General features: G+C 48.8%; 1 protein-coding gene and 1 long non-coding RNA gene across 4 annotated transcripts; one reads left to right on the forward strand and one right to left on the reverse strand.

Annotated features, from left to right (window-relative positions):
• Positions 1 to 429: 429 nt before the first annotated feature.
• ZBTB32 (zinc finger and BTB domain containing 32) lies at positions 430 to 9,878 on the reverse strand. 3 transcript variants are annotated; one of them, XM_060652082.3, is made up of 6 exons: positions 9,608 to 9,878; positions 1,976 to 2,888; positions 1,649 to 1,722; positions 1,470 to 1,538; positions 1,192 to 1,353; positions 430 to 1,013 (listed from the first exon to the last, which is right to left on the reverse strand). In XM_060652082.3, the coding sequence occupies exons 1-6, from the start codon at positions 9,798 to 9,800 to the stop codon at positions 736 to 738; spliced, it is 1,689 nt and encodes a 562-aa protein (XP_060508065.2). In that variant the 5' UTR covers positions 9,801 to 9,878; the 3' UTR covers positions 430 to 735. The 3 variants fall into 3 exon arrangements, with proteins under 3 accessions (XP_060508065.2, XP_060508066.2, XP_060508070.2); XM_060652083.3 differs by lacking the exon at positions 9,608 to 9,878 and adding an exon at positions 8,314 to 8,988; XM_060652087.3 differs by lacking the exon at positions 9,608 to 9,878 and adding an exon at positions 4,070 to 7,048.
• A 56-nt stretch (positions 9,879 to 9,934) lies between these two features.
• Positions 9,935 to 17,975, forward strand: LOC144614556 (uncharacterized). The gene is made up of 3 exons (XR_013552376.2): positions 9,935 to 11,400; positions 13,210 to 13,345; positions 16,418 to 17,975. It is a non-coding gene; the product is annotated as an uncharacterized LOC144614556 (long non-coding RNA).
• Positions 17,976 to 19,168: the final 1,193 nt, after the last annotated feature.

Raw genomic sequence — 19,168 nt, forward strand, 5'->3', positions numbered from 1 at the left:
TAGAGGTGCGACCCGGCGGTCGTTCTGCGCAGCATGGAGGGAAGGTGCTTGAGAGACCCCGGCTTTGCAGACCCTGTGCTCAAGGAGTGGAGGCGGGTGGCGGAAAGCAGAGTAGAGCACGCGTTCCTCGAGCCCTGGACTGGGGGTCCCAGACTCAGACCCTGCGCGCCGTTGCTTGCTGTGGAAGGGGGGAATAACTTGGGTGTCTCACAGGCTTCCCCCACAGGGCTTGCTGCTAAGTCAGCCTGGACTTCGCGGCCCTCGGCCCCTACCTCTGGGGGAGGACTGATAGACCCGGGAGATGGAGGTGCTCCCCGCCCCGCCCCGCCCCGCTGACAGTGGATGCACGGCCACCAGGGGCCGCTACAGGACAAGAGGCAAGGCTGTCCTTCCCTCTCCCCTGCGCACAGACTGAAGTCTGGACTCGGCTTGTCCTGAGAGGAGGGCACAGGAAAACTCTTTATTTTGGTGATGAGATCGCCAGTCCCCGCACAGTTAATTTTCACTCGTGCAGACTTCACTTCCCACACCCCACACGGACTCGCTTGCCCAGGCTCATAGGGCCAGCGGTCATCTGGGAGAAGGTCTCGGCGCCCTTGCTGCAGTGCTTCTTGGAGCCAAATTTGCTACGCTGCCGTACCTGCGGTGCTGGGTCAGAAGCCTATCCAGCCCGGCGGCCCGTCTTTCATTATTTAATTTTGTTGTTGGATGAAGCCAGAGAAGGTACCGACACCGTCAGGTGGTGGAGGAAGGGGATCTACAGGGAGAAGTCGAGGCCCGGGATGGCCTTGAAGAGGAGGAGTAGAGGAATGTGGAGCGAATGGTCCATCCAGGTGGGAGCTGGCTGGGCGAGTGGCCGCGCATGTGCGCCTGCATGGAGGCTAGGCTGGGGCAGCCCGCCCGGCACAGAGGGCAGCGGTAGGGTGCGACCCCATGCGTCCGCAGGTGTTTGGTCATGGCTGAGAAGTCCCGGGAGCGCTGGGGACATAGGCTGCAGGAGAAGGGCTTCTCTCCTAGGGCAAGTGGAGGGGGAGGGCGGTGAAGGAAAGAAGGGGCGGAGGCTGGCCTAGGGGGTGATCTGGGCAACTGGACAAAGGAATTGTGTGGGAGCCAAGCAACCAGCGGAGGACTCAGGGACAGACTGGAGTTTGTAAGGGAGCAGATAATTCACGGAGGGCGGGGGGCCCATACCTGTGTGGACTCGGTAGTGTGTCTCCATCTGATGCTTGAGTGTGAACCTCTTTCCACAGACAGAACAAGAATAGGGCCGAGACCGAGCAGGAGGGGGTGGGGGAGGTTGTTGGCGAGGCGGGCCTGCTGTGCTCACCTGACTCACACAGGTTGCAAGTGCACCTGTGGGGACAGAAAAGGCATGGCTGGGAATCCCAGAGCTGGATCACTGGTACTCCCAGGCAAGACATCAGGAGGGACAGTGGGACTGAAGGCAAAGGTACCCTCACCCTACTCACCTGTGTGCTTCTGATTACAGTCTTCCATGTCCCCAGGGCTGAGCTTTTCGGAGCCCTGGGGGAGGGAACCTGGAGAGAGCAGAGTGAAGTTGGTGCCCTACTCAAGCTGGACTTCTGGAGCCCCAGCCTCAGGAGAGAGAGCATGTTATAATATTTGTACAGGTCACTGAGGGGCTTACCTGGGGCAGGACTGGAGGAGGCCAACTGGCTGTGGTTCCAGAGACCTTTCTCAGGATTCAGGGACAGTGGGATCCTGGGGAGGGGGTGGGGAAGAGTTAGCCTTGGCAAAACCTGGCCAGACCCATCCTGGGGAGAGAGGAATCAGGAGTCCTCCTCAGGGGCTGGGCTTTGACTTCCCCTGTGGTGAAAGCTTCTTGTCCTATCACCAGCTCAGGAAATGTACAGTAGAGATAAGAGATGTGGTACCCCTTCCACCCATCACTGTCCGCCTGTCCTGAGCCACTCCCTCCCAGCCAGGGAGGTCTTCCACTAGGCTCTTCACTCACCTCTGGTCCTGAGGCCAGACCTCCTGCCAGGCTCCAGTGATGGGGGTGCTATGAGAGAAGGGAGTGCCATATCTGGGTGGCAACAGCAGGATGCTCCATAGGGCAGGCTGGCCCTCCCCGAACCAAGGGGTCTCAGCCCACCAGGGCCTAGGAATGACGCTGTTTTGGAGGGAGCCTGGTGGGGGAAGGGGGCCAGGGAACTCCCGAAGTCTTTCATCAGAACTCCCTGGGCTCTCTGTCACCCACATAATCACTTCTTGCTTTCCATCTATTCCCCCATGGCCAAGAGGGGATTGCTTGAGTTTCTCCTTTGATCTCATCTCCTCCCCTTCACCCTCCTGCAGTGGTTCTGCTCTCTCAGGGCTCTCTCTTGGTGGCCTTTGCTCATGCAGTGTCTCCCATTCTATTCTACCAGCACTAACACGTTTTTCTGGTCTCTGCTCTCCATGTCCCCCCAGTCCTCTTTCAGAATCCCTTGTGGGTTTCTCTGGCTCCTCCTGATGTTCCCTCAGCCCTGGACCCAGCTCTCTAACCCCATCCCATCGAGCCCTCCTGCATGCATCTTCCAGGGACTGCACCCCCAAGGCCCTGGCCGCTTCCTCAAGGGGCCCCAGTTCCCCCGGCTGCAGCTCTACAGTCTCCCCATAAACAAAGTACAGAAGCTGGGCAAAGGTAGAAGGGCTGATGCCTTTCACCAGAGCCCAGCGGCCCCTACGGCCCAGCTGCTGGCTCGCACCTGCCAGCACCAGGCTGTGGGCAGGGAATTCCTGGCTCCCCACAGTGATCAGGGTATCACATAATGCTGGCCGGAGCCTGGCTGCTAGCCGTACCAGCCGATCAGAGCTGTAGGGGCTAGGCAGTCTTGTCCGGAACAAGGGCATCGTGCCTTGCCTGGGTACCAGTCTCAGAGGATCTGAAAGAAAGGCCACAGTGTGGGGTCCATGGTGGAAAGGGAAGAGAGCAACGGCATATTCTCAAGCCTGTGGAGGTGAGGGGAGAAAGAGTGAGTTGCAGGTTCAGAGCTCTCTGTGTCCTGAATGAGGCACATAAACTAACCCAAGAGAGGATCTGAGCTTACCCAGAATCACAACAGACCAGGGGGTAGGGATGAGGGTGGGGATGGCAGGAGAATGGAAATTAGACCAAATTCGGGACTTAAAAGAGTAAGGACCAAGCAGTTAGCAACCATATCAAATGGTGGGTTTAAGGCTGGTGTAAGATGGGTCCAGTCAATTAGCAGTCTCTGACTTAAAAGATAGCAGAGGTTGATACTTATGCTACTCCAAGCCTTTCTGTGGGGAAAGACCTTGCAGCAGGCCAGGCTGTCTTCTTTCCAGACAAAGAAATCACCATAAGACCCAGTCAGCCCTGGCAGTTAGGGATGGAGCACGACACTGCTTCACGGGAGAGTTTAGAAAGCTAGCGTGCCATCCCCTCACCCCCACCCCAAGCCCATCACATGAAGTTGAGTAGTCCTGAGAGGCAGAAAGGGCAGCAAGACTGAGGTCATAGCTGCAGAAGGGCATGCTCAAAGGCATCAATAAATTATCTCCCTACGGCTGAAACTTCTAGAACATGTCCTCAGAGAAGGACCTAGAAGAGACCAAAGAATCCCCTCCAGTGGGTTGAGAGAACAGGTGCACAAGCCACAGAAGAGATGGTTCCCAACTCAAGGATGGAGAGAGATTTTGGAGAAGGTTTTGACCCCTGAGGAAGTGGAAGAAAGGGAAATGGGAACGGTAGAGGGGGAGGGATTTCCTTTCCAGATTAGGGTAAGGAGATGGTTTAATTTTGTTCCCCACAAACCAAAAGCAAAGAATAGATAGAGTCCAAACAAGGTGGAAATTTATCACATATCAAAACTACCACGTTGGCTTTTAAGAAGAGAACTGGGAACTGAGGTACTAAGAGATCAACAGACCTAAGTGTCTCAGCAGGCATATTCCTAAGCGTGGGCTCACTGTGAGTAAGGACCCTTATTGGGAGAATTACTGCTGCGACACCTCGGGGAGAAGGCTACTAATTGGCAAGAAGTGAACAGAAGAGGGGGTGTAATGGGAGGAAAGTCTCAGCTGGGGAGAAGCAACCACTCACCGGTTGTAGCTTCCTCCTGGACACCGCATGCTCTGAACTGCTGTTGGGGCTCCTGGGGCCCCCCTGGAGCTAGCCCCGCCCCTGACCTCACAGTCTTCCATTGGGTGTCCCAAGTACCAGTCTGCCACAGTCCCCCAAGGGGGTGTGGTTTTATAACCCTGGCTCTGCTTCACTCCCCTCTCCCCAGGAGAGAACACCCTCTCCACTTCCAGATTCAAGACATTCTGGCTCCCTGTCTCCTTATTTCATTTGTGAACTTCTAGAGTCAGAGAAGTTCATCTGAGGGGTGCCTAGCTGGCTCAGTCGGTAGAGCATGCTACCCTTGATCTCTGGGTTGTAGGTTCGAGCCCCGTGTTGGGTGTAGAGAGTACTTTAAAAAAATAAAATAAAAAATCTTTTTTAAAAAAAGTTCATTTGAGGCAACAAGGAGTTTGGAATAATCAGACCTGCATTTGAGTCTCATCTCTGCCATTTACTAGTTGAGTCACCTTGAGCAAGTCGCCTCTCTGAGGCTCAGTTACCTCATCCGCGAAATAGGGATAACCTTTGCTGACCGCATTTGGAGGTGAGGATAAAGATAAAATGACATGATAAATGTGAAAGTGGTTTGTCAGTACCTCACATCATTCAAATAGTATTAATCCTGCTACTGAGAAGCATCAGTAGAGCTCCAGCAGCTGGAAGCTGTTTCTACTACCTCAGAAGCAACAAGGGCTGAAACATCTGGATTCCAAGGAGAGAGTGAAAGGGCCAAAAGCACGCATCGTCCTTCCTTGCCTTGACTTAGTACTAGGGAAGCTTTAACTGCTCTGTGGAAATGACCCCTGTCATCTGGGCCACCACTGGGGACTGAATGTGCAAGTGACTCAGATTCTCCCATCAAGCTTTGAAGGGGGCAACCCCAGGAAGGGCCTGCGGTGGTCTTCGAAGAGAAAACTCCCTTTTCTTGGGTTGATGACAAATGACATTTCTCTGAAATCAGAACCCTGGGGTTTCTTTCACTTCCTGCCAAAAGGGTCAAGCTCTCAGGAGATTTCCCCTGTTTTCACACTTTAGTGCTTGTTAACCTGGGGAAAGGAGGTCCGAGAGACTCAAATTTCTTTTCCTGTTTTTTCTTATTCCATTATCTCCCATCCTGTGGCACATTTTTCATTCTTTCAACAAACGTAGAGAGATCATTTATGATATGTGCCTGCTGCATCGTATGTGCCCAGTAAATAACTGGAAGATGTGCAAGTCAGGCACTGGTAGGCTGCTCTGGTGACATGGCAGAGTCTGGTTCCCCCGGGCTTCTCCCTTAGATCCTCGTCCCCTCCTAGACCCAAACATTCTGTCTCTAAACTCCTGTTTCTCCCTTTCGTTCAGGACCCCAAAATATTCAGACCAGCCTTCTACTTTCTCCCTCCAGACCAAACATGCCTTCCCTCTACTTCTTGTTCTAGCTTGGGTGCAGGCAGATGTTAATCCTTTCTATACAGACAGGGTGTGCCAGTGGGTGAGGCTGGTGGAGGGCAATAATAGGGTGGGGAGAGGGGAAGATGAGTCAGAGTGAAAGGGAAAATGCAAATGGACAGGCTGTATTCATGTGCTACTCTGAACGTTAAATATTTTCCATTTCTGAGCTTTCTAACTCCTCGTACCACCACACCCAGGGACTCATTAGACACCCATATTAAAGCCACTTGGCCTGAACATATAAAAGCACCAATCCCTGATATGTATGCATACAGAGAAAAACATCCTTTCTTCAACACAGAAACACAATCCCTGGAGGTATGGAATAAGTGGGGAAAGCCATGAGAGAGAAACCCCACGTGTAGAAGGAAGGTACAGGGGTCTGGACGATTACATCATCACCCCTCGCCTCCCAGCTCTACTTCTTGGGTCTATGACTCAGCTCTCTCACTGATATGATCTGCCCATTGATGATCAAGAATGTTGGAAACTGTGCTCAAAGGGCAGAATTCTCTGTAAGCCAATTGTAGCTGACGGGGAGTGTCAGCAGGCTTCCGGGAAACATGGAGGAGAAGGCGCAAGGAGATTCCCCATCCGGTGAACAAAAGCCCCCAAGAATGGGAAGCCTCATTTTGCCTCCCATCTGGTGTCTACCCGACCTAAGGATATCCTTTTAGAGACCGCCTCCTTGGAGGTATCTCCAGGGCCCTCTACACCTTAGCCCTTACGCTGGTGACACTTCAGGCCCTTCTCTCTACCTACATTCTTGACTACACAGCCCAAGACTTCTTGCACTGAGCAGTAACAGCAGAAGCATGAACAAATTGCACTTTGACTTGGAAGGGTAGGGACACTGCTAACTGTCTATTTTTGAAAGGTCTCCCATCACAGTCTCAAAACTCTTGTCCAGCTTCCACTTCCCAGGTTGACTCTGTAGAAATCGCTTGCAGTTGTCTTATGGGGTGGACACAGGAAACCATGAGTTTTGAGGACACAAACCTGCATCCTGGGAGAGGGTACAGTGAGTAGAAGAGATTAGGTAGGGCATAACTGGAAGGAAGTATGTGGGAAAATGAGGTATGATTTTTGCCTCTCAGTCCTAATACATTACTAAATAAAGTTTAAAATCTGATATTTTTTATTCTCACTGATAGGCTTGATGATAAGCTCCTTCATAAGCCCCTGCAGGTACAATCCAGCTTTATATAAAAATGTCAACACAGCAATACAGGTATGGATTCTCCTCAAATATAATTAAAACTAAACCATCAGAATAGGCCAGTTAGAGGTATGATTACTTGTTTTATGAAAAATGTTCTCTCTTTATCTCACTTTTAAAAAATTTATTTATTTATTTATTTATTTATTTATTTATTTGTTTGTTTGTTTTAAGTAGGCTTCGTGCCCAGTGCAGAGCCCAACACAGGGCTTGAACTCACAACCCTGAGATCAAGGCCTGAGCTGAGGTCAAGAGTCAGATGCTTAACTGACTGAGCCACCCAGGTTGCCCCTATCTCACTTATTTAAAATTTTTTTTTTCAACGTTTTTTTTATTTATTTTTGGGACAGAGAGAGACAGAGCATGAACGGGGGAGGGGCAGAGAGAGAGGGAGACACAGAATCGGAAACAGCCTCCAGGCTCCGAGCCATCAGCCCAGAGCCTGACGCGGGGCTCAAACTCACGGACCGCGAGATCGTGACCTGGCTGAAGTCGGACGCTCAACCGACTGCGCCACCCAGGCGCCCCAATCTCACTTATTTTAAATATTGAGTACCTCCAAAGCCAAGGTAAACAAGATTCAAATTAGAAAAATTCTATGAACTTTCTACTCTCCAGGAACACAACTCTTTCTGCAAATTAAGGTGGTTAAACTCCCCCACAGCATTTCATACAGATTTAAGACCAATTATCTAAATCTAACATAAAATTTCAAATGCCCACTCTTTCTAGTTAAGTTCATCCAATATATATACCAGAGAAGAGACACCACGGAATAAATTAGTTTCTTTCTTCCTTCAAATCTATGTTTCATATAACTCAAGAACCAGATATAATCATAGCCAGTGAGCTGAATCTAGGCCATAGAGACCTTATCATAGTATATCTTTTGTGGATTAAGTGGAAAAGAACTAGACTAAAGTGAAAAAACAAAAACAAAAACACTTAGGTTCCACTGCATCCTCCCTGTTGGATGGCCTTTGTTTTTTCAGCCCTAATATGGAGCTAACTCTTCTGAGACCCTCAACTTCCTCACAGGGGCTGTCTTCAAGACCAGAACTGAATGCCAATATTTCCTTAAACCCAGGCAAAAGGCCCCACTCTGACGCCCTCTGGCTGTGTCCCTCGCCTTGGGCTAAGGATCCCAAGGACATCTAGGAAGACCCCACCTGGAACATATGTTTCCCCAATTCTAGGCCATTCTCTAGGAGTTTGGAACCCTGAACCTTCTCACCCAAATGGCCCACTTCTAGGACCTACATGGCCCTCAACCCCAGGTCCATACTCATGAGTGAATTGTGTGACTGATGTACACACCCCAGGCCCTGGTAGGTAGACTGAGCTCAGACATGCAGTCTAGTATATGAAATGCCTTGAAGTGTGTGCCAACACCAGGTTTGGGAAGAAAAGAAGACATCATTTCTAGTCTTGTCTGGTCCCTGTATATAATACAGCAGCCTACTTTATTCCAATGATTCTTAACCTCGTAGGTTAAGGGGGTCACCATTCCTTTTAAAATTGTAAGCTATGGAATCAACTGTTTACACTAGAAAATTGTAGATACTCATACCATTTTGCATGTGAATGACAAGGGATTCACAGATTGCTCTGCAGTCAGTCCTTGGACAGGTTAGATGTTTCTTGCTCATCCGTGTGGCTGCCTTGCACCCCCTCCAATACAATATGCATACAGTTTTTCTTATGATTTCCAGGAGTTCAAACCCCCCTGAAATCCACTCATAGACCACTTCCTTGCATTCCCCCACCCAAGGTTTAAGAACTCTGGGTGTACATGAAAGCACTCTGAAAGCTTTAATACCATGTAGAATTTGAACAGCTGAGTGAAGTTAGATATAAACACCCTGCCCCGTAAGTATAAAAGATTTTCTGTAAAGACAACCTGGGTGATTTCCTAAGGAGCAGGATGTCTCACACACATCTTTCTATGCTCCGGTACAATATCCATCTTCCTTATGCATCTGGCCCCATTTTTATAGCCTGGTATCTTCTGGGAATGACCAGAGTTTGGGGAAGAGTGGGGACAGGGAGTGAAAGGCTCTAAACGTGACCCAATCCTGTTTTTTTCCCAGAGACATCACATGGCAATAGTATCTCATGGAGGTCAAACAACGTATTTGAGATTCAGAAACTCCCTCCTCAAGAACCTCCAGAAGACCATGGGCCTAACCTCCTAGCCAGGTTGTCTAACCTGGACCCGGTACTGGAAAACCTGCCAACAGCACCTCAAGCTGGAGTCCAGAGACCTGAACTCTCCCCGCTGCCGCCCCCCCCCCCCCCCAACGCAAAGCCTTGCAACCACATATTCTCAGCACAGCCTGGATGCAATAACCTTTGACAACTTCTCATCAGGCTTTCAACCCCAGCAACACTCACTCTCAGCCCAGGCTGGATCCAAAGACTCCAGAAAACCTCTCAAGTGTACATCAGTTTCATCTTTTGGCCAGTGACTCCCAACAACCTCTGGAGAGTCACAGGTCTCTCCTTCCAAGTCACCAGATCCAGACTCATACCAGAGACCTCAGACAACTCACAGTTCAGAGGCCATACCTCATGGCCAATGACACCATGCAGAGCTCCAAAGGCTTTCAACTGCCTCATAAGCTAGCCTCAGGGACCATGGACCAACTCATAGGGCATGTTGGCCTAGCCTCTGCCCAGCCTGGGTCCAAGGGTGCCCAGGAGGCCCCGTTCCCAGCCTCACCAGGGCAAAGGAAGTCTCCAGGGACTAAAGCCCTCAGTCCTCAATTCTCGACCCTCACGGCCACCACTCAAGCTCCCACACCCCAGCTTTTGCCTGGGTCAGCTCAGGCCTGAAGAAGTGTAAGAAAAACCATGGCACTCACTGACAGACCCTGTTCTTCTTCCCACAGCCTCACATACACTGAGGGCAGTGCAAGATCCAGTGTCCGTTAGAAAGTAGGGATGAGCGTGAGGCCAGGAGCTCGAAGCCTGGGCGCGTGCACAGCTCGCTTGTCTCCCTGAGGCGGACGCTGATTGGCTGCAGTGTGGACCGCATCTACCGAGCATTCTCAACATCCTAGGCGGCACCTAGGACAGCTCCACTTGCTCCCTCCAGCCTCCCGCCCTGCTTGCTGTGCGGAGTGGCAGGGCTTTGAGACTAATCGGTCCGCGGACTCAGGTTTCAGGTCTCTAAGACTGAGATCTTATCCTCCAGCCCGTCCCCCATCCCTTCTAATTGGCTGCGGAATTTGCTCTCCCTCCGCCCCCCTATGAAAAAACTAGGCCCCGAACCTCCTTCGCTAACAGCCTTGGAATCTTCCTCTGCAAGGGCTCAGGATACCACCAGTTCTTTGCTCCTGTCTTGCCAACGAGTGGCTCTCGTTGCAAACCCTTTCATCTCTCTCTCTCAACCCCTGACAGTCTATGCAATGTATGTCTGTGTTTGGTTGGGGGGCCCTCAAGAGCCAGCCGGGATTCAGGTGCCTGTGGGCAGCTCCCCTTTCCTGCCTCTTGCCTTGCTTCACTACTGATTGGCTGCAGAACGCCCCCTGCCTCACCTGGAAGTATGCGGGGGCAGGGAAGGCACCAGAGGGGCAGTGCCTTGACCCGCGATTGGTCAAATGCTCATTGTCTGTCAGCTGAGGCAGGGTTAACTGCGTACTTCACGTACCAGCCTCCCCTGCCCGCCCCACAACCCCACCCCAGCCAACACACCAGAGAGAATGGCCCATTGCTTTGCCCCACCATTAAATTGGTCAGAGCTAAGAGCCCAGCCAGCTGGCGTTCTACCCAGGAAGGGCTGTAGTGCCGACAGGCGACTAGCTCGAACGGCGCCAGTCCGAGAGCACTACTGCCTCCTTCCACGAGCTCCGCTGCGGTTGCACTGCTGATTGGCTGGCTCCACTCTCTTCTAAGTGGCTTAGCCTTGCGTTCGCGCAGGGACACATCCAATGAGGAGCGAGGGCGCTTTCAGGAGGCGGGCATTGCTCGACCGGTTCCACTTCTGATTGGTCCAGGGGCTTGCCTCTTCTCTTTTGATCGATCAGAGGGGCGGGAGGCGGGAGCCCAGCTCAACGGTTTCAGGCGGCAGTTGGGAGTTCTGTCCCTGTGCTTCGAAAGTTCAGCTTCAGGGCTCGGTGGAGTGTTGTCTGGCGCCTACTTCCCCGCAGCTAGCTGAGGAACTGGGGAGGGAACACGGGGGCAGGAGGACCTGGGACTGTAGCTGCAGCTCCAAGTCGGGATGGAGACCGACTGAGGCGAGTGGCGGACCGGCGGGTGCAAACCCCTCAAAAAGCTGGAAGAGTCAGGTGCTGTAGTAGTAGTAACAGCAGCTCCCGCTCACCGAGCCCTTTTGGTGGACCGCTGTGTGTGCTCATCTCACTGACTCCTTCTAAATAACTCTGTTACTCTGCTGGTTAACCTCCGAGGGTCATTTGTCGCCCACAGCGAGAGCCGGCATTGCTGGAACTCCGACCTTGTTCTAGAGAGTCCGGCATTCGAGCTACACCATGATTAAGTAGGGTTGATCTTGTAGATGTGGGGTGGGGGCTGATGTGATCACCTTGGCCCTGGCTTACCTCGTCCATACATGAAGGTGTTTGGGTTTTGGTTTTGGACTAGGATCTGATCCTGAAGGCCTCACTCAGTACATATGCTCAAGTCCTCAAACTTTTAGGTAAATGCATTTGCATTCTGGGAAAGGATAATTTTAATGTTTATTTCTGAGAAAGAGAGCGAGCACAAGCGGGGGAGGGGCAAAGAGAGAGCGAGACAGAGGATCCGAAACAGGCCCCGTGCTGACAGCACAGAGCGGGACGCGGGACTCAAACTCATGAACTGTGACATCATGACCTGAGCTACAGTCGCCGCTTACCTGACTGAGCCACCCAGGCACCCGAGGGAGTCCTTTAGACAACAGAAATTTTTTCCCCACAGTTCTGGAGGCTGGAAGTCCAAGATCAAACTGCCAATAGAGTTGGTTTCTCCTGAGGATTCTCTCCTTGGCCTGCAGATGTCTGCCTTCCTATGGCCTTTCCCCTATGCACGCACACTCCTTGTGTCTCCTCCTCTTTTTATGAGGTGCCATGTAAACTGTTTTGTGTCAGTAAACTGTTTGTGTCAGTTCACATATTGAAACCTAATCCCCAATGTGGTATTTGGAGATGGGGGGGCTTTGAGAGGCGATTAGGTCATCAAGGGGTGGAGCTCTTATGAATAGGATTAGCGCCTTTATAAAAAAAAGGCCCCAGAGATCCCCCTTGCCCCTTCTACCATGCGATGTTCAGTAAGTAGACCGTCATCCATGAACCAGATCCACCAGTGCCTTGATCTGGGACATCCCAGCCTCCAGAAAAATAGATTTCTGTTGTTTATAAGCTACCCAGCCCATGGTGTTCTATTATGGCAGCCTGAGCAGACTAAGACATAGTCCTATTGGATTAAGGCCCTACTCTTATGACCGCATTTACCCTTAATTCCCTCCTTAAAGGACCCCTCTCCAAATACAGCCATGTTGTGGGTTAGGGCTTCAACATAGGAATTTTGGAGGGGACACAATTCAGTCTGTAACACAGAATATCTACCACTAAAGGCCTCGAAGTTTGGTAGGGGAGAGACAAATTATTTACTTCAGAGGGAGGGGGCACATCAGAATGGTTAAGATGTTAGCTCTGGGAACCAGACTGACAGGTTTGGGTCCTGCCTGTACCACTTATCAACTGTGTGAACTTGAGCAATTTTCTTCCACTTTCTGTGCCTCATAAGAATCAAACGAATAGACACCCCTGATATTCTTAGAATAGCCCCTGGCATGGAGCAAGCGCTGATGGGCTATTGTTGGCCATCGTTATTGGCTGCAAGTAAACTTAAAACTATGCTAAGTGCTCTGAAGAAAAATCACAAGAGAGATACTTTAAGAAAGTAAAACAGGACGCTAACCTGGCCAGGGTTTTCAAGAAAGGCTTCCTGGAGGAAGTGAATGCTTGAAGTAAGATTTTCCAAATAATTACTAACGACTAGGAGAAGGGTGAGTCTTCTGGGCAATGGTCAAATAGGTCCCAGAGCTCTGGGGTGAGAGGAGGCATGGCCCCGAAGACCATTGTTGTTGGAATGGAGAGAGCAAAGTGAGAGGGAGCAGGGGAAGCAGGGGAGAATGAGGCTGGATGTGGTGGGCGGGGCCTGGCCCAGTAGGCCATGTTCAGGAGGGCTGGCATTTCCTAAGAACCACGCAAAGTCGCAAAGTCGCAGGAGGAGGTGTTTATGACTTTTCAAAGTTTTTGTTTTTATTTACTTTGAGAGAGCAGGGAGGGGCAGAGAGAGAGAGAGAGGGAGTCAGAATCCCAAGCAGGCTCCTTGGCAGAGCCCGATGCGGGGCTCAAACCCACAAACTGCAAGATGTTTATTTTTGCGAGATGTTTGACCTGAGCTGAAATCAACCGACTGAGCCACCCAGGTTTCCCCCTCCCCCCCCTTTTTTTTTTTACAGGGAATGGTTTAACCCTTCCTGGCAACGCTGCAAGCCCTGCCACGTGAACAAACTTGGGCTGGCCTGCGGTAGACACATGGCCCAGTTCAGAGTCATTACCCCAGCCACCTACACCCACTGCCAGCCAGCCATACATGTGAGTGAAACCACCCCAGACCAAACAGCCCCCAGTCACCCCACTAGCTGACTGCAGCTGCGAGAGTCAGCCCAGGTGAGACCAACTGCAGAACTGAACTGCCTGGCTGGGCTCAGCCCAAATGGTCCGGAAGAATCAGGAGCTACAAAATAATAATTATTTTAAGCCACTGTGTTTTGGGTGGTTAAAAAAAAAAAGCTAACTGACATACCCTGGACCAGAGTAGTTTCTAGGCAACAAATATCACTTACCTGGATTCTGGGTCTTGAAAGTTGAAAAATTCCTTCTGTTTCCAGACTGGTTTCTTCAATTTTTTGAACGAATTTTCATGAGATGAACTTATTTAAAAAAATTTTTTTTTAATATTTATTTTTGAGAGACAGAGCATGAGTGGGGGAGGAGCAGAGAGAGGAAGACACAGAATCCAAAGCAGGCTCCAGGCTCCGAGCTGTCAGCACAGAGCCCGAGGCGGGGCTCGAACGGAAGAACAATGGGATCATGACCTGACCCGGAGTCAGCTGCTTAATAACCGACTGAGCCTTGGAGGTGCCCCCTATGTGATGAACTTTAATGCCTGGGATCTTTGGGTCATTTTTCCCCCAGTAGGACTGAAAGTGGCTTTTCAAAAAACAAACCAAAAAAACCCAGTTGCTCTGTTTTGTATCTTTCTATTTTCATTTGCAGAGCATCTGAATAGGCAATTAAGGGAGAAATCATGATTCTATTTCATATTTTCGATACTTCTCTTGGTTAAATGATGCATCCCTAGCTGGGCTCAAGGAGGTGCTAGAGGTGGCCAGCTACCAGGGGGAGGGGAGTAACAGCCACCTGTTGGGCACAGCCCATTGCCAACTGGAACAAAGCCCTGGAATCTGGAGAGAAGCCCCTAACTTGCAGTGTCCCTCCAGCGCCCTCTACTGACAAGACCTGACCTCATGCCAGCTGATAAATACTGGAATTAGGAGGCAATCAATCAAAAATTGGCCCCGTGACTAATGGGCTCCCCAAATGTTATTAACAATGATAGTCAAGAGAATGGCTAACACTGAGTTCTCAGTGCTTTTTGTGTTATTTATCTCTGAATAATCAGGAGACAGCTTCTGGGGAGAGAGGATAGTGGTCCTTTCTGTGTCTATGGTCTGTTCACCCTTCCCTAGGCTCAGAGCCTGAGTTGGCCCTGGGTAGCCAACTTTCCCCCTGGCAGGGCAGGCCCATCGGGTGGAGCTGAGTCCATCCCTGCTCCAAGGCAGGCATGTGCCCCGGGGATGGTGAGTCAGAGCTCTCTCCAACCCTCCACACCACATTGTGGTGATGGGACAATGGGAAATAATCCAGGGGAGGAGCCATGTCACCTCCAGAAACTCAGACATCCAGACAGGATGTGGATGTGGTGCTGACACTCCTTGCCTCGCTTCCTTGTAGTTTTAAAAATTCCTTTTTCTACCTAGCACTTACTATCCTCTGACATGTATGTTTCCCTTCTTGGTTTCCTCGATCTCCTCCTCTGAAAGGTAAGCTTTTATAAAGGGAGAGACTGAGGTCTGATTTGTTCCCTGCCGAGTCCCCAGATCTAGAACAGTGCCTGGTACACATGTTAGGCAAGCAATAAATATTTGAATGTATGAATGAGTCATTAACAATTATACCGCCTAGGACAGGGGCAGATGCAACTTACCTCAGCATAGCTTCCTGGGCCCCCAACTGGGTCTTAAGATATCAGTGACATTGTCTGCATAACATTGGTTCTCACTGGATCTGGAAAATTTGAGTCTTCTAATTCTACAGTGCCTTGAATACCCAGGACTCAACACCAGTTAAAGAATTTTTGATAAATTCAGTGCGTTGTCCATTTGGTAACATGAACATCTTGTGAGTTGGTTTCTAGTGAATCACCCTATTTCCTTATTTTCACTCCAGTCCTCAGCCATGTGTAATTTCTTCCTGCAATCCAAAATGAAAACATTTTGAAATAATGCCAACAGATAAAAAATTTCAAATAGGGGTGCCTGGGTGGCTCGGTCAGTTGAGTGCCCGACTTCGGCTTAGGTCATGATCTCCTGGTTTGTGGATTCGAGCCCCGCGACGGGCTCTGTGTTGACAGCTCAGAGCCTGGAGCCTGTTTCGGATTCTTTGTCTCTGTCTCTCTCTCTCTCAAAAATAAACATTAAAGGGGCACCTGGGTGGCGCAGTCGGTTAAGCGTCCGACTTCAGCCAGGTCACGATCTCGCGGTCCGTGAGTTCGAGCCCCGCGTCGGGCTCTGTGCTGACAGCTCGGAGCCTGGAGCCTGTTTCCGATTCTGTGTCTCCCTCTCTCTCTGCCCCTCCCCCGTTCATGCTCTGTCTCTCTCTGTCCCAAAAATAAATAAAAAAAAAAACAACGTTGAAAAAAAAAAAAAAAAAACATTAAAAAAATTTTCAAATAATGACACTTGTCAGGTAGGTACTCTGAAAAACTCATGATGCAAGCGTGAATATACATTATTTAAAAAATATTCATCAGTTGTCGGTGGATAATCATTTCCGAATTAAGGAAAATTACTCATAAAAATACACGGGCATTTCCTGTGCATACACAAATGTTTCCCTTTTTTTTCCTCCTTTTTAGAGTTCTACAAATGTAGAAACGTACATTCAGTTGTTTCAAATAAACTTTTTATTTTGGAAGAATTTTGAATTTGCAGAAAAGTTGCAGAGACAGTACAGAGAATTCTTGTATGCCCTTTACCCAGTTTCCCCTAATGTTAACATATTACATAGCCATGGACATGTATCAAAACGAAGAAATTAATGTTGGTACACTACCATTAATCTTCAGACTTTATTTGGATTGTGCCAATCTGTCCACTAATATATCTTGTCTTCCAGGCTCCAATCTAGGATAACAGTTTGCACTGAGCATATATTCAGTTTTGGGCTTTGCGCTTTTATCAATAAACAATATATCTTGGAGATGGTTTCATATCAGCAAATATAAATGCGGCTCCCTTTAAACCTAGCCGCATAGTATTCCGTGGTGTGAAAAGAGAATTAGAGAACTATTTCTTTTCTGACATGATTTATGCTGTTTTTCAGGGATTGCTTTTAGGTTATTCTCGTACAGAGCATCTTTGCACCCACTTGTGAGTGCATATGCAGAATAGATTCCCAGAGGTGGAATCACGTGGTCAAAGGGGTGAGAGTTTTACATTTTCGGGACTAAGCTTACCTGCCCTCGCGTAAGGAATGTAAACCACAGCGGGTGTAGTCAGAGGCGTGTGCCTGCCCGATGGCTTGTACAGTGTATTCTTTCCATTCTATACTCTCAGATGATGAAAGAAACATTGACCCAGTGGGGCAGGAGAGGGAGGTAAGCCTGGGGAGGTGGCAAGGAGACAAGCCATAAGGGACCTTCAGTGCCAGGCAGAGGTGCTGGATGTTATCCCGAGGACACTAGGGAGCCGAGTAGGAGTAGGGGCTCGATCAAGCCATGGACAGACGTGGTCAGGTAGAGATGTGGTAAGAAGAAACATCAAATGGCTACCTCTCCCTTGGGTGGCCCCGGGAGCCTCACTCTGCCCTCACGTCTCTCTCCTTCCCTCTCACCCACAGGAGTGGGCATGTGAGCGGAGGGACCAGGGCAGACAAACCTGTTCTGCCAGCCGAGGCCTGCCTAGGACAGGCCACGCTGCTGCCAGTCCGGCTGAGTGAACTACACTCTGCAGGCGTGTGACCAGATGGAGCCAAGGAAGGTGGTGGCAAATGTGGGACAGAGGTGGAAGCCTGCCTACCCGCCCTCTCCGAAGCCAGCGCAACCCCCAGCCCCAGCATTTGGCAGGGCCTGGCCTGTTTTAACTGTTTAGGTAAAATTCGAAAATGTTCCAGGGCGCCTGGGTGGCTCGGTGGGTTAAGCGTCCGACTTCGGCTCAGGTCATGATCTCGCAGTCCGTGAGTTCGAGCCCCGTGTCAGGCTCTGTGCTGACAGCTCAGAGCCTGGAGCCTGCTTCAGGTTCTGTGTCTCCCTCTCTCTCTCTGCCCCTCCCTGTTCATGCTCTGTCTCTCTCTGTTGCAAAAATAAATAAACGTTAAAAAAAATTAAAAAAAGAAAAAGATAATGTTTCGCAGAACCATTCTTTCCTTGATACACATCTCATGTCCCATGGTGACGTTTTTCTTAACATTTGTTTATTGTTTTTGGAGGACAAGCAATAATCATTGAATATTGGCAAATACCAAAATAGCCAAGGAATGAAGTAAAAGTCCCTGCAAGTCTCTCCTCTTCCTTAGTAACCGACGATAACCTTTGGGAGACTTTGTTTTACAATTTTATTTATTGATTTTTTAATGTTTATTTTTGAGAGAGAGACAGAGTGCAAGTGGGGGAGGGGCAGAGAGAGGGAGACACAGAACTCGAAGCAGGCTCCAGGCTCCAAACTATGTGGGGTTTTAAAGCTCTGGGTTTCAAAGCAAAGCTATATGTTGTTCAGTATTTTAGAAACCACTTTTCTTGTTTTTGAAAAATAATAATCTTTCTAAAAAGTTTTTCAAACATTATAAAGATATGTATGGTATGCAGACCCTTCTCCTGTCAGCTCCCCATTCTGCTCCCCTCCTTAAAGGAGTCCTTTGTGGGGAAATTATATATATATATATATATATATATATATATATATATAACATAGTATGTATTATATATATAAAAAATATAGTATGTATTATATATATTATATATGTACATATTATTATATATATATATTCTGTGTATATATACTGTGTGATCTATATATTATATATATAATATATATAATTTTTATAAAAATGAGATCATGCTTCCTGTTCTGCTACTTGCCTATTTACATAACAAGATGATCTATGACACATCTAAACCCTGGAATGCATTGCAACAATAAAAAGAAAAAAAAAAGAGGTGAATTCATCAATACTGAATGGAAAGTGACCATAATACATAGTTAAGTGAAGAAAGCAAGTTACAAAGCAATATTTTATAGCATGATTCCATTAAATGTGTGTGCACTTATATAAATATCTATAGATGTGTCTATATAAACTGTTGAAAAGCTAAAAAAGACATTCATCATGTGTCAATAGCAATTATCCAGGGGGGATGGACCAGATTTGGGGGAGGGGTGATGATTTCCTGGGGCGTGAAATATGGGACGCTTCCACCTCTAAATTTTTATAATCTTTAAGTAGAAGGGTTATAAATTCTTTTAAACATCATTCTGAAAACATTGACCCATTTCTTTAAAAAGACCCAGCCCTGAATATGTTATCCACAGGAATAAAAGCACTGTATGTGCAAGTTTTTCTACTCTGCATTTCTTGGAGACTTTTCCACGTTAAAACATTATTTTTTACTACTGTGTGGTATTCTAGAGTATAGACATAGCATAGCTAACTTAACCAGTCCCCGACAGAGGTTCATTTAGGTCACTGTGATGAACATCCTTATGTATACCTGCCAATTATTTATGTCATTATGACATTTTTCTATATTGGCTCATGTAGTTCTCCTTTTTTTAATGTTTTTATTTATTTTTGAGAGACACAGAGCACGAGCGGGGGAGGGGCAGAGAGCGAAAGAGACACAGAATCCGAAGCAGGCTGCAGGCTCTGAGCTACCAGCACAGATCCTGACTCAGGTGGGGCTCAAACTCACAAACCGTGAGATCATGACCTGAGCCAAAGTCGGGCGCTTAACAGACTGGGCCACCCAGGCGCCTCCCTCTACATTCTTCTTAAACAGCCACAGAGAATCCGGCCTAAGGATGTAACATGAGTTGTACAACCCACCCCCTGCCGATGGTTGTTTCCCGTTTTTCACCC

Source organism: Panthera onca, chromosome E2, assembly GCF_046562875.1.
Source record: "Panthera onca isolate mPanOnc1 chromosome E2, mPanOnc1 haplotype 2, whole genome shotgun sequence".
NCBI classification, from domain to species: Eukaryota; Metazoa; Chordata; class Mammalia; order Carnivora; family Felidae; genus Panthera; species Panthera onca.

What these genes read in the sequence shown, in the direction of transcription:
- ZBTB32 (XM_060652082.3), bottom strand. Translation starts at nt 9,800, where the DNA reads ATGTTGAGAATGCTCGGTAGATGCGGTCCACACTGCAGCCAATCAGCG. An exon ending in CTCCTCCAGTCCTGCCCCAG is followed by an intron (nt 1,539 to 1,648) that starts GTAAGCCCCTCA and finishes TGCTCTCTCCAG; the next exon opens with GTTCCCTCCCCCAGGGCTCC. An exon ending in CTGTAATCAGAAGCACACAG is followed by an intron (nt 1,354 to 1,469) that starts GTGAGTAGGGTG and finishes CTGTCCCCACAG; the next exon opens with GTGCACTTGCAACCTGTGTG.